Here is a 13,239-nt window from a genome sequence, read left to right on the forward strand (position 1 = left end):
CTCGGCACTTACCTGCGGCGGGGTCCTGACGGCGTCTCCCGGCCTTCTGCTGTCTTGTCGCCTTTAAAATCATGTTTTTCTCCTGCAGCACTATTCAGAATGGCCGCACGGCATCATATGAGGCCGCACGGCCTTTTTGAATAGTGCTGCAGGAGAAAAACATGATTTTAAAGATCACGACGGAGAAGACCGGGAGACGCCGTCAGGACCCCGCCGCAGGTAAGCAGTCGACAGCGGCCACAATGCATTTATTTTATTTATTTATTTATAAAAATGTTTTACCAGGAAGTAATACATTGAGAGATACCTCTCGTTTTCAAGTATGTCCTGGGCAGAGAGTTTATTGAGCTGTGTGTGTGTGTGTGTGTGTGTGTGTGTGTGTGTGTGTGTGTGTGTGTGTGTGTGTGTGTGTGTGTGTGTGTGTGTGTGTGTGTGTGTGTGTGTGTGTGTGTGTGTGTGTGTGTGTGTGTGTAACAAGGCAGCAGGCACTCTGTAAACAATGAAGAGCTGATGCTTATCCCATATGCGATATTGAAACAACCAGGTATTACCAGATCTTTATCCGGAAAGAAGAGACAGCACAACAAGTGCTGTCTCTTCTTTCCGGATGAAGATCTGGTAATACCTGTTGTATGTATGTATGTATGTATATGTATATATATATATATATATATATATATATATATATATATTTCACACACACGTGAGAGTGCCTAGTATAATTTTATTTATGAATTCTTTTGGTTCAGCAAATGATATTCCAGGTAATCTACACTCCATACTTTTTATTTTTGTTAAAAAAATTAAAAAATCCACACTATTCATGTTCAGATATAGCGGGTACCTCAAGATACCTGGTCATATCTCAGAACATCACACTTTCCATTAGATTCAATGGTATTGTTGTACTGTAAGTTACGTACAAACACCTTCCATATCATGTGATGTCGTCGAGGCGAGCTTCTGTGTATAATTTTTGTTTCTTTGGAAACGGTGCTTGAATAGAACCCATGATCTTGGCAAAAGACATTTGAAATAGAGGAAATTTACATCAAACAAATACTTGTATTGTTATATTGAAAAATTATAAGTATTTAAACAACCCCATTGAATGATGAAATCTTCTTGTAGCAAGCTACTTAGTTGATAACTATACCCTCTATTCTATACTGACTTTGCAGAACTACTAATGAATAAAGTATTGTTTGCAGCAGTAGTTTAGTTATATTGCACTTATGTCTAATTTGCCTTTCTTGTTTTCACAGAAATGTTATTTCATGTATCCCACTGTGGCAATAACGTCTCCTGGAATGAAACCGACTTTTACATGATATGCAACTTTTATCAAAAATATAATCGCAAAACACTGCACATACGTCACAGGAGTGAAGAGCTGGATGAAGTTTTACTTGGAAAAGGCATAATTTGTGACCAGTACAATACTGTTTTTACAACTGGACAAAAAAGTTTATAGCATTCTGGAGACATCTGCTTCTAAAGAAATGTTTACCATGCGGTGCTGTATTTTTAGAGGAATGTCAATTTCTACTGACACATCGTAGATTCTAAATGTGATCTGTGACAATCGGAGCAAAAAGCTGAAGACTGGGTGTCAAGATGACCTCGGAGGATATGGCTGCTTCTGTTTTACCACTAATAGAGGGGAAAGTGATATCTACTCTGTCAGCTACTGATGAAAATTCTTTGGATTCTGGAGTTATAAAAAGACATACTATGGGAAGAGAACAAGAGAAAAGTGATACAGTTTCATACTTGGGCAGGCTAAAGGGGCACGGTCTTCAGAACTCGGTGACCAAGACCTTTTCGTTAGCAAGTAAAGAAGAAAACAGAGAAAATGTTGGCAGCAGAGATGTCTTAGAAAGAAGTGCTTGCATACCACATTCAGTTGAATATCTCAACATTAATTGCAAAATCTTAGAACGAGCATGCACAGCCAATTTACGTATTAATCAGTTGTGTAAGTCATATGATCCTCTAAAAGGGAGCGTAGAGCCTAGAATTCCTGCTATGTTGACAGAAATTAATTTTAAAATGGATAGATCTTCAATGGACAGGGTGGCTTTGAAGAGTCCGTTAATAGTGAATGATCATTGCACAGATGCTGTCGGTCACATTCCAGCATTGCGTGTGAGCTGTTCAACTGAGAAGACACTATCAAATACTTTATATACCACAAATGACGGCTTTATTTTGGGCAATGGTTTACCGACCGGAAGAAAAAATAACAGTGATAACTATGCAGAGTGTTCTTGTAAGTTAAATGAGCAGCTCTCTGAGAGTTGTAGTGGGGAGGATGAAAAACCAGTTCTCAATTGTGAACAATGTTGTCGTTTGAATATTAAATCAACTTCAAAAGTGGAAAAACCACTGTTGCTTTCAGGAAACCGTGTCTATGGGCAGACTGTCCCTTGCACCATGTCCTCTAAACCATTACAAAGCCGTGTCGAAGAATTCAGCAGAAGCTGTGAAGGCGGAACAGAGAGTGATTTTTCAAGAAACAAAAAGGACCGCTCAACTTTACTGATCCGAAGGTTTTGTAAAAATTATAAAGAAGTGAAAAAGTCTGTTTATACGGGAACAAAAGCAATCGTTAATACTTTCCCTTCTGGTCACATTGGAACTAAAGCTTGGTGTCATGTTGAGAAAAAGCAAGAGAGCACAAGTGACCTAAAGTGTTTGTGGTTTACAACTGAACATTTAACAACTGTTAACAGCTCAATAAGAAGAAAAGATTTTCTTTACTACTTGGTGAAGTCCATAGCGGGTCAGGTATGTTTTTTTAAATTTGATCTTTTTTTTTCTTTACAAAATACAAATGTGACACAGTATTTTAATTTGTGTTTTACACAACATTTTGTTGGTATCTATAAACTGCACTCATGGGCACCTTTAGCAGCATTACAATTTAATCAGAAACGTATTCGGGCATATTCTGACTAATAATATATTCCATTTGCTGTCTTTGCTTCTTTGCAGTGTGTCGTCTCTGGGCAAATGAGTGTGACTTGTTTGGTACAAATATCAAGCTGTGATTCTTGTGTTTTTGTGGCTTATGCTTGAACACCTTGCACTATTTTTCATGAGCTGGAAAAAAAAAGTTCTGTTGGCGATGGTTGTCTGGGGTGTTTTTGTCATATAACCTAGCAATCTAACAAAATATTTAAAGGGATGTTTTATGTACAGTATATAATACAGCTTTTTGGAAAAAATAACTAACTTTTTTGTTTAGTTATTACATTCGCAACAGAGAAAAGTGGACCTGCGCCTAGTTAAAGGAATTTTCTCCACTCAAATATAGCCTTGAAGAAAAAGTTAGTGTGTGTGTGTGTGTGTGTGTGTGTGTGTGTTCATATATATCCAATAAGATAAAACTAAATGGTCAAAAAAATAAATCCAATTAAACCCAAAGAATGAAAAATTATTATTGGCACAGAGGACTGGGGAGAGATTATAAATCAAGTTAAAAGATAGATGTAACCCCCCCCCCCCCCCATCATCTCCCCCTGTGGGGCTTACTAGAAGTAATGCCAGGGATTAAGTAGAGAGGAGATGCTAGCCCTGCCCAGTAGTGCTGTGTCATAAGGGATTTATAAATCAAGAGAGGCTGCTGGGAGGTTCAGGTACCAGGCGTGCTAGAAGTCAGCATGGCAGGAGGTGTGGGACCTTGGAGAGTAGAGGTAGGACATGTGCTTCCCCAAGTATAGTGTAGGTCAGGCCTCCCTTTATTATGTTTCAGTCAGGGACAGTACCCAAGTAGTCGGGGTCCTATATTATGGCCCAGAGAGAGAAGCCTATCTCACAGACCAGGAATGCGGACATACCGCAGAGAACAAGGCATAAAAGGCCTCAGGATGGCAGGGGATCTGCCTGGTAATCAGATCCCTATGTTTCAATACTGAATACTCCAACAGGGGAAGTCAGGGTCAAGTATCGCTGAGGAAGTGAAAGTTCCCCAGCAAGGATGAATAGTGGCAAGCAAAGATTAGAACAAACCAGGATTATACATGAAGTTAAAGGGAACTATCATACAATAGGGGGGCCCTGATTTCCATAGTCCATGCACAGACTCATTCAAACAGGGAATGTTAACAGGAGCCGTTCTTATACAGAGTCACAGGGAATGTTAACGTGCTATTCCTATAAAAGAGAGAGCGAATGTTAACAGGAGTCATTCTTATAGACAGAGAGGGAATGTTACCAAGAGTCATTCCTGTATAATGGGAGAAGTGCTGTCTAGTGAACTATACATGACAAGAGTATTGTATGTTTATGCAGGAGGAAAATGTAAAATGGTACAACAGCCTGTATTTATATGTGACTTAAGAACATGTTACCATGCAAAGGAAACTATAATGAGTTCTGTTGTACCACCCAAAAGCTTCTGGCGCCCTATTTGTTATCGACCAGCCGACCACAACAGCCCCTGAGATAAGTTACTCTCCTTAGCAGGTGATGTTGAACGTAACTCGGGCCCTCCCTTTTCAACTCTCATACCCCTGAGAATACACCCCTCCCCTTCAAATTCCAGAAAGGTCTATCTGTCGCCCATATAAATAGCCGGAGCCTGCTGCCCAAACTGGATGAACTAAGAGCACAGTGCCTTATGCATAAACCCAAAGTCAGCCATGCTTCTGTGATAATGATAACTCCTAAAACCCTTGATGCAACTATAGCCATTCAGGGATACTCCATTTCTAGGAAAGACAGATCAGAGAGGAGGAGGGGTGTTATTTTATATTGCAGATACCTTACAACTTGCGCTCCTAAATTGCCCATCCTCTTTTGAAATCCTACTTGGCAAAATCTGCCTCCCCTTTTCTAAGCCCATTCTTATTGCTGGCAACTACCGGCCCCCTAAAGCCCCTCGACAATCCCTGACTGGTATCACCCAGTTTATTGGTTCAATTACGTCTCAGAATGAGAAAAGTGAGCTGCTAATTTTTGGGGATTTCATCTACAATTGGCTCGACCCTAAAAACAACAAAATCCAGATACAACTCAAGTCACATAACCTAACCTAACTAATTTCCCAACCCACACGGACAAACCAGAAATCTCGCAACCATTCCTTGCTAAACTGGATTCTCTCCTCTAGTCCCAGCAAAATCTAATCCTCTGGCATCCTTCCTGACATTTTCAGTGACCATGCAATCGTGTACTGTGTAAGGAAAATCAGATCAACCCAATCATGCCCTAAAGTTCTCCTCACTAGAACATTTTAGAAACTTTAACCCACAACAGTTTCTGGCTGATCTTACCAACTGCCCTTGGTACAGAATCAACTTTATTCCTGACCCTGATTCTGCACTTGACTATTTCCAATCCGAATTCTTAAAACTCTGTGATAACCATGCTCCACTACGCAGAATAAGAGTATTATGGGGTGCCCCATCTTCCATGGGCAACAACCGACCTTATATCGCTCTACAATCTTAGGGATGTGTGAAAGCGTAGCAATAATATCAATGAGTCAAGGTTTCAAAGTATCAATGTGAGTTTATTGCACCAAGGTACAAATGAGAGAGAATTCAAAAATGAACTCATGTCTCTGAAAACAAATTGCTTGGTATCACATTTTTATACATTTCAAACGGAGTAATACGCCCCTTAAGGGGGCTGGCTTAGAGATAAAAACAATATGATGACTTATCTAAAAATCCTTATTCCTGCATAAATATGCTTCGTAAGCTATATCTTATCCTATATATTCCACCGCACTGTGGGCCTCTTAATCTCCTGATTTAAGGAGTAAACCTCTTAGCCCTTTGGGTGTATCTGTCAGATAAGAGAGGCGAAGGTCAGCAATATATGACTTTACTGGAAAAACTCTTACAAATGCAATTATTTCAATTCCATGACTAGTTAGGAATTATACAAGGGCTAGTTTACACCAGGAGCGATGTTCTGCAACATATCAAACATACACAAATAAACAGATACACATACTGTAGTCTGGTGATAGTCTGTCTTCATATAGCCTGAGCCAAACACACCTTATCTCAATCTTCACAGATGGGTTGTGGAAAAGCTACTAAGGATCTTAATAACTAAAGATGCCTGCGGAATACATGCACAAGGCACGTAAAAACACTTACTCTGATAATCTTCATCAGAATCCACCAAATCCAGCTAACTTCTGGAAGGTTATCAATATATTCCAGCCTTCTAGCCATCAACAACCATATAATATCATTAAGGAGGATATTACCCTGGCAAATCCCACTGACATTTTAAATGCATTCAATTAATACATTGAGGGTGGGCTAACTTATTAGCGAAATGCAACCCGAATTCCATACATGAACCTCATTATGGGAGTACCTCTATAGCCCCACCCTCTCCCAACACTGTACACAGTTTTCCATCTGTCCCAGTATCTGAAGAAGAGATTATGTAAGCGCTCCTCAAATTAAAACTAAGCAGCCAATCTGGACCTGACCAATGCAATCTGAGTTCCTACGACTTGGTGCCTCAGCCATTGCCAAACTGCTTGTTCCCTAATCAACTCTATTCTAACTGCAGGCCATATCCCTAAGACCTGGAAAACTGCCAGAGTTGTCCCAATCTTCAAAAGTGGGGACTCTCAAACTACAGGCCAAACTCTCTTCTCCAATACTATCCAAAGTCATGGAAAAATGTGTTCACTCCCAATTAAGCGATTACTACAGTATACCAAGACAAAATTCCCTAGCCAATTCCAATCTGGCTTTTGCCCCAAACACACCACGGTAACTACCATGCTCCTTGTGATCTTGGGCAAGTCACTTATCTCCCTGTGCCTCAGGCACACAAAAAAATAGATTGTAAGCTCCATGGGGCAGGGACTGTCTGCAAAATGTCTCTGTAAAAGCACTGTAAAGTGCTACGTACAAAAACTAGCAGCACTATACAAGAACAAACTATAATAATTATAATAACTTACTGGTGCAATATTCCTAGATTTTGCAAAGGCTTTTGATACTGTTGATCATGTTATCTTGCTAAACAAACTCCAGTGCTTTGGAATAGGAAGCATGCTTTAAACTGGCTTCATTCCTACCTATCAGGTAGATCCCAACATGTGTCTATCTTGGGCACTAACTCCACCTTTTGGATATCACCTGCGTTGTCCCACGAGGTTCTGTTCTGGGGCCCTACTCTTCTCAGTGTTCATCAATGATCTTCTTACAGCTTGTAAGGGAGCCTCAATACACATGTATGTCGATGACACAATCTTATATGCACACAGCACTAACCTCTCTGACCTTGGACATGTACTTCAATCTGACTTTTTGAGACTTGAAAATTGGATTTCCCAAAACAAACTGTTTCTAAACACTGACAAGACTGTAACAATGTATTTGGGACCAAGGCTACATTTCAAAAGCTTCTAATGAAGGACCAACTCTAATACTATCCTAGCCCCTGTTACTCGTTTCAAATATTTGGGCATATGGTTTGACTCCCATTTAACATTTGGGTTGCACATTGATACCCTGATATCCAAAACCTATGCTAAACGTACTATATAGGAACAAATCCTCCCTAAGTTTGCTGGTCAGAAAGCGCATCGCACAGCAGATGCTGATGCTAATTATAGACTATAGGGCCATAGTATATGGCACGGCACCCCACACTCACCTTGGCATACTTGAAACCCTCTACAATTCAATTTGTCGCTTTGTCCTCCAATGCAATTACAACACACATCACTGAGAAATGCTCAAAGAACTAGATTGGTCATCATTTGAGGTTAGGCGCAAAGCTCATCTTTCCTGTATTGCCTTCAAATACTTTCTGGGCAAGCTACCCATCTATCTGAACAAGCTCCTCACCCCTAACACATGCAGCATTTATCACCTGAGATCAGACTCCAAAAGACTGCTCATGGTCCCAAGGTTCAGCAAAGTATCCGGCTCCTCCTCTTACCGTGCACCTCACAACTGGAGCAGTCTACCGGAGACTCTCACTGCTGCCACCAGTTCTTTCAAAACTAAAGCGGTCTCACATTTTAAACTGGTCTGTAACCATTATATACGCCTATAATATGCGCATGTAATGTCGTGTGTATAATGTACTATATAACCCTTTTCACGTATTGTAACTATGTATTGTTATTATAACTCTCTGCCCGGGACATACTTGAAAACGAGAGGTAACTCAATCTATATCTTCCTGGTAAAACCTTTTTATAAATAAAAAAATAAATATATTCCTTACCACAGGGTCAACGTAGGAGATAAAAGACAAAATCAGTTTGGCAATTGATAAATTCCTTAATATTATAAAACTCTCCAGGCTTCTCTGATTTAAAGTTAGCTGTTTTAACACCATGTGTACAGTCTTTATACTTGGAACATGGAAAGAAACCATTTGGTTTACTCCCTAGGCAAGTGTCAGCTTTGTTAGTCATTTTCCTAAATACACTAGGTGCTAACTTCTTTTTCAAATCTGGTGCTTTAATAAAAATTACATGGGGCTTTTCTTGAAAATATTGTGCCAAAATATCCTCTTTAAGGAGAATATTGCAATGCTTCTTAATAACATTCTTAATTTTCACAACATTTATTTCAGCCTTATTTCTATTCCTAGTTAATCAATCTTGTAGGATGATTTTTCTATCCAAAAGGCCAGGCTTTTCTTTTTCGCCATTTTCACATATATATATAGCTTCGGGGACCCCCCAATCTCCGTGATACTGAAGGGGCCGAAAGTTACTTTCTGGTATTTAAATCCCCCCAATCGTAAGTGCTGGCCAATTGGATGCTGTGATGGAGGATGTTGCAGCTTCCTATTGACCCAAGTAATGCGGGAGATTTAAACTCTCCGAAGACCTCTACTTCATTATATTATCTGAGGCCACCGTATTAAACGTATACTTTCTGGATTGGCTGGGGAGGATGTGATGTGTTGAAACGGACGGAGGACTCCAAGCGCGGGTGAGAGGAGGAGACCGGAGTCTGCGTGCGTCTCTACATGCCCACAGCAGCTGATTTGGGAGCAGTCATTTCGGGAGAAGGGTTGAAGTGCGCCCGAAGTCACTTCTTGCTTATACACCAGCGGGGAGAGTGTGAGGTTGTTTCCTCCCCCCTGTGTTGTTTGTCATCATGAGTAAATGTTAACACACTATACCCTCTGCATTTGTGTTCTTTTCTTCATATGAGATTAACCAGGAGTCCACGCACCTGAGGAGTTCCACACATGGAGTGACAGAATTATGTGTTTTTATTGCTATATATCACTGGGTTTATTTGCACATTGCACTGTTTATCTTTGGTCACTTTGCGCCACGAGCACTTTTTGGTTCAGGTTTATGTAATTGCGGTTTGGGGAAACCGCAGGTGTTCAGGCAGCAGCTTGACTTTATCCCAATATTTGTTGCGCTTTATTAACCCTTTATTTGTCAAGTGTAAACTCATGAAATTAATTAAAATAAAAGTAAAAACATCACTAAAGCTGAGACCTCTATAATGAATATATATTGTTTGAATCATTTCATGTAATGTATATCGTATTACTGATCCATAAATAGAATGTATATGGATTGAAGTCAAACTAATTTAAATGCATCAATGTATTATATCCTTAAAAAATATGTAACCAATCATGGATACTAAACAAATTGAACAGAGCATGAAGATTCAATATAGTATAAGTATAAATACAAATGTTACCAACATGCAAACTAACATGTAGAATTTCTTTTGAAACATTAAAAGAGATGTATAGTAATACTGGAATATCGATAATTGCAGGCAAAAGCTGGTGCTAACCAGTACTAAGGTAAGTATAAATGGCTATGACAATAATGTTGCTCTTATTGGCTATGTTAACTATATTATAGAGTAACAAAATACTCACCCTAGGAACAAAAATAATAAATGCAAACAGATTATGAATGCATGTATTATATAAAGAAGCCGCCAAATATAGATTCATATATTGAATTTGGTGCACTATATCTCCATATAGATAGCAACCCTATATGAATAACAATATTGTACACATGGGTGTCAAAAAAGGGATTATATAATTCATAAAGAATAAGAATTGTGACATAGACCATTGTGTTAACTTATCAAATGAGATACGGTCTAAAAAGCGAATTAATATATGGCGTAAATTCTCACAGTTTGGACACTGCATCAGAGGAAGCACCCCAGGTCCCACTCGGTGTTGAGTCCATGGGGTTGGAGTGTACCCAGACTGAAGATCCAATATGCCTCCCTCTGATGCAGCGTCCTGGCTCTGTTACCACCTCTTGCAGGAATTGGAATAAATTCCAGCGCTGTGCATCTAAATGACCGCAGAGAGCCTCGTTGGCATTCTAGGAAATGTTTGGACACTGGACGATTAATATCTTTATTGGAAATTAATCTCACATGTTCCTGTATGCGTGTCTTGAGTTTCCTTGTGGTTAATCCCACGTACTGCTTAGTGCAGCCACATGTTAAGAGATACACCACATGGTTCGTTTGGCACGTAATAAAGGATTTGATAGCAAATTTATATGTTTTGTCCTTATTCTCAAAGGTAGTGGTTTTCTGAACATATGGGCAAATATTGCAATATCCACATTTCTATGAACCTTTGAGTAATGGAAAAAATTCCTTGGTTTTTAATCATGCTATTAGTTTGAAACATACTCGGTGAGATGCGATTACCTATAGTATGAGATCTAGATGTAACGCTTGCGCTGCCCACCAGCAAGACAGGACCCCGGTACTGAGGTGGGGAAGTACAGAACCACGCACCCACAGCAGCGGAAGCGTGCCTGGCAGGCAGATAGTCAACGTAGCTGGGTCTCTGTTGGAGAGAGTGGGTTAGTTCTGATACTTTCCAAGGTCTTGGGTTGGAGAGGTCAGAATTGTCAAAGTCCGTATAGCCGTGGTCTGGTTTGGAGAGGGTAAGCCGGGGTCAAAATCCAGAGGGGTTAAGAAGGCAAGCCGGGTCGGTACACATGGAATCCAAACTGCAAGAAAAATAAGACAGGAGCAAGGCACAACAAACGCAGGAGCTGGCTGGCTACAACCAGTTATGCTCAGCAAAGCAGGAGTGAATGAGCAAGGCATTTATAGCAGACAGGATCCAATGAGGCAGGGGGTGGAATGGAGGTGCGGGCTCTGCGGAGGCGGAGATAGGCTGCAGGAGACAAGTGGGCAATGGGAATACTTGCCACGCAGCTGGGGAGCAGTGCACGGTGTCACATGTGCGCGCGGCGTGTCTGAGGGGGTGGAGCTAAGCGCTGTGGCAACATAGAGCTGCACGCATGCTCTGTAAGCAGAGCGGGGGTGCGCGCATGCGCTCGTGCCTGAGTTGGAGGTCTGTGCGGCGACAGGTAAGGAGGGAACACGTTGCAAAGGACGTGCTCCCTGATTCCTTACACTAGAGAATACTATTTTGGGATCATAGGAAACCATGTCCCTTTAAAAGGGGATCTGAAGACAAAATCGGCCAGTGTTTTCTAATTATAGAAGATACAGCTGTGGCCTGACTACTATACGGAGTAATAAAATATGGTAATGTGTTGGTATCAAGATGTGTACAGGTATTGATATCAATATCCGCATGCGTGTTGGCCATAGTAATAAGATCAGTCCTATCACATGACAGTGCGTATTCAAAAACTTTGTCTAGAACATGACTAGTATACCCCTTTGTAAAAAATAAAAACGTTCCTTGTGACCTTGTTATAAAGTCATCTAATGAGGAACAATTTCTGCTAAGTCGCAGAAATTGTCCTCTGGGTATGCCTTTGAAAAGGGATCTGTTATGACAGCTCCCTGCATGTAATAAAGCATTACGGGAATTGTTTTTCCGATAGATATCAGTTTGTACTGGTTTTTTTCCTGATCTATAAACAGGCAAAGATCCAAAAACTGAATGTGGTGCCCATGAAATTGATGAGGAAACATCAAATTGAGAGTGTTATCATGAAGATAATCAATAACAAGAAAAAGGATCCTGAACAGAACCTCTCCAAACAATGAGCAAGTCGTCAATGTAGCGCTTGTATAGCACCACATTATGACGAAATGGACGTCTCCCACCAACCCATAAAAAGGTTGGCGTAGGATGGGGCAAAGCAAGTCCCCATCGTGGTCCCACGTGTTTGGAGATAGAAATGGCCATCAAACTGGAAATAGTTATGGTGAAGCAGAAAGTGAATGCTGTCTAAAAGAAAGGTGATGTGTGCTGGAGATAGTGTAGAAGTGTGTTCTAAATAGTGTCTAGTGGCAATAAGGCCATGTATAGGTGAAATAATGGTGTAGAGTGAGGCCACATCTAGGGTGACCCACAAATAATCAGAATGCCATGTGAAGTCGTCAAAAAGTGATAAAACGTGTTTGGTGTGAAGTAAAAAGGAAGGTAACGTGCGAACAAGTGGTTGTAGAAAGTGAGTAACATAAATAGACAAGTGCTCACCCAGGGATCCGATACTGGAAACTATAGGCCTACCTGGGGTGCAATGAGTGACTTGTGTATTTTTGGAAGATGGTGAAAAACGGGTGTAACCGGGTGAGTGACATTGAGATAATCACATTCAGTTTTTGAAAGAACCTGTAATATGATACCTTCAATGAGCTCAGAGAGCTCCAAAAGAAAATCTAAAGTAGGGTCATGTCTCAATAAGGAATAGGAGGTAATGTCATTAAGCTGTCTTAGAGCTTCTGTTTTGTAGTACTCACTGTCAAGGACAACGACCGCACCTCCTTTGTCAGCATTTTTTACTGTGATGGAATCATTTTCTGAAAGTAGAAGGATAGCAGCCCTTTGTTCTGATGTCAAGTTGTCTAATCGTTGATGATATCTTGGACTACCAGTGACGTGTATATCCCTGGACAACAGGAAAAGATCCCTTTCCACCATATGTTGAAATGTATTGATCGCTCGGCCTCTCATGAAGGTAGAATGGCTCAGTACTAGTATAATCAGCATTTTCATTATAAAGATCAGTCAGATCTTGTAGCGGACACTAATCCTTAAAACTATGCCTAGAATTTAGAGATGTTTGTAAATCAAAAATCGAAATGGTGATGTTGTCCATAGAGACGTCAGTCCCTGGACGTAGTGATTTGTTTAAAAAAAACTTTTTTAAAATGAGTTTACGAATAAACTAATATATAAATCCACTGTAGTTGAAAATAAATCAAATTTGTGATCTGGAGCAAAGGAAAGTCTAGGGTGAAAGACAGAAATTTCTGTATCTGTAAGAGAATATTTTGACAGATTAATGAC

The 13,239-nt window shown here is 40.3% G+C and overlaps 2 protein-coding genes across 13 annotated transcripts in view; one reads left to right on the forward strand and one right to left on the reverse strand.

The window, feature by feature from the left end:
* RBP4 (retinol binding protein 4) overlaps positions 1-13,239 on the reverse strand; it is a 534,850-nt gene that overhangs the window by 375,495 nt on the left and 146,116 nt on the right. The window lies entirely within an intron of this gene.
* Positions 1-13,239, forward strand: part of PLCE1 (phospholipase C epsilon 1) — a 296,951-nt gene that overhangs the window by 29,147 nt on the left and 254,565 nt on the right. For all 12 annotated transcript variants that reach the window (XM_075612802.1, XM_075612803.1, XM_075612801.1 and 9 more), the window contains exon 2: positions 1,266-2,790. In XM_075612802.1, coding sequence (XP_075468917.1) covers positions 1,618-2,790 — 1,173 coding nt within the window. In that variant the 5' untranslated portion in view covers positions 1,266-1,617. The remainder of the gene's footprint in view (positions 1-1,265; positions 2,791-13,239) is intronic.

The sequence above is a fragment of the Ascaphus truei genome, chromosome 8 (assembly GCF_040206685.1).
Source record: "Ascaphus truei isolate aAscTru1 chromosome 8, aAscTru1.hap1, whole genome shotgun sequence".
NCBI classification, from domain to species: Eukaryota; Metazoa; Chordata; class Amphibia; order Anura; family Ascaphidae; genus Ascaphus; species Ascaphus truei.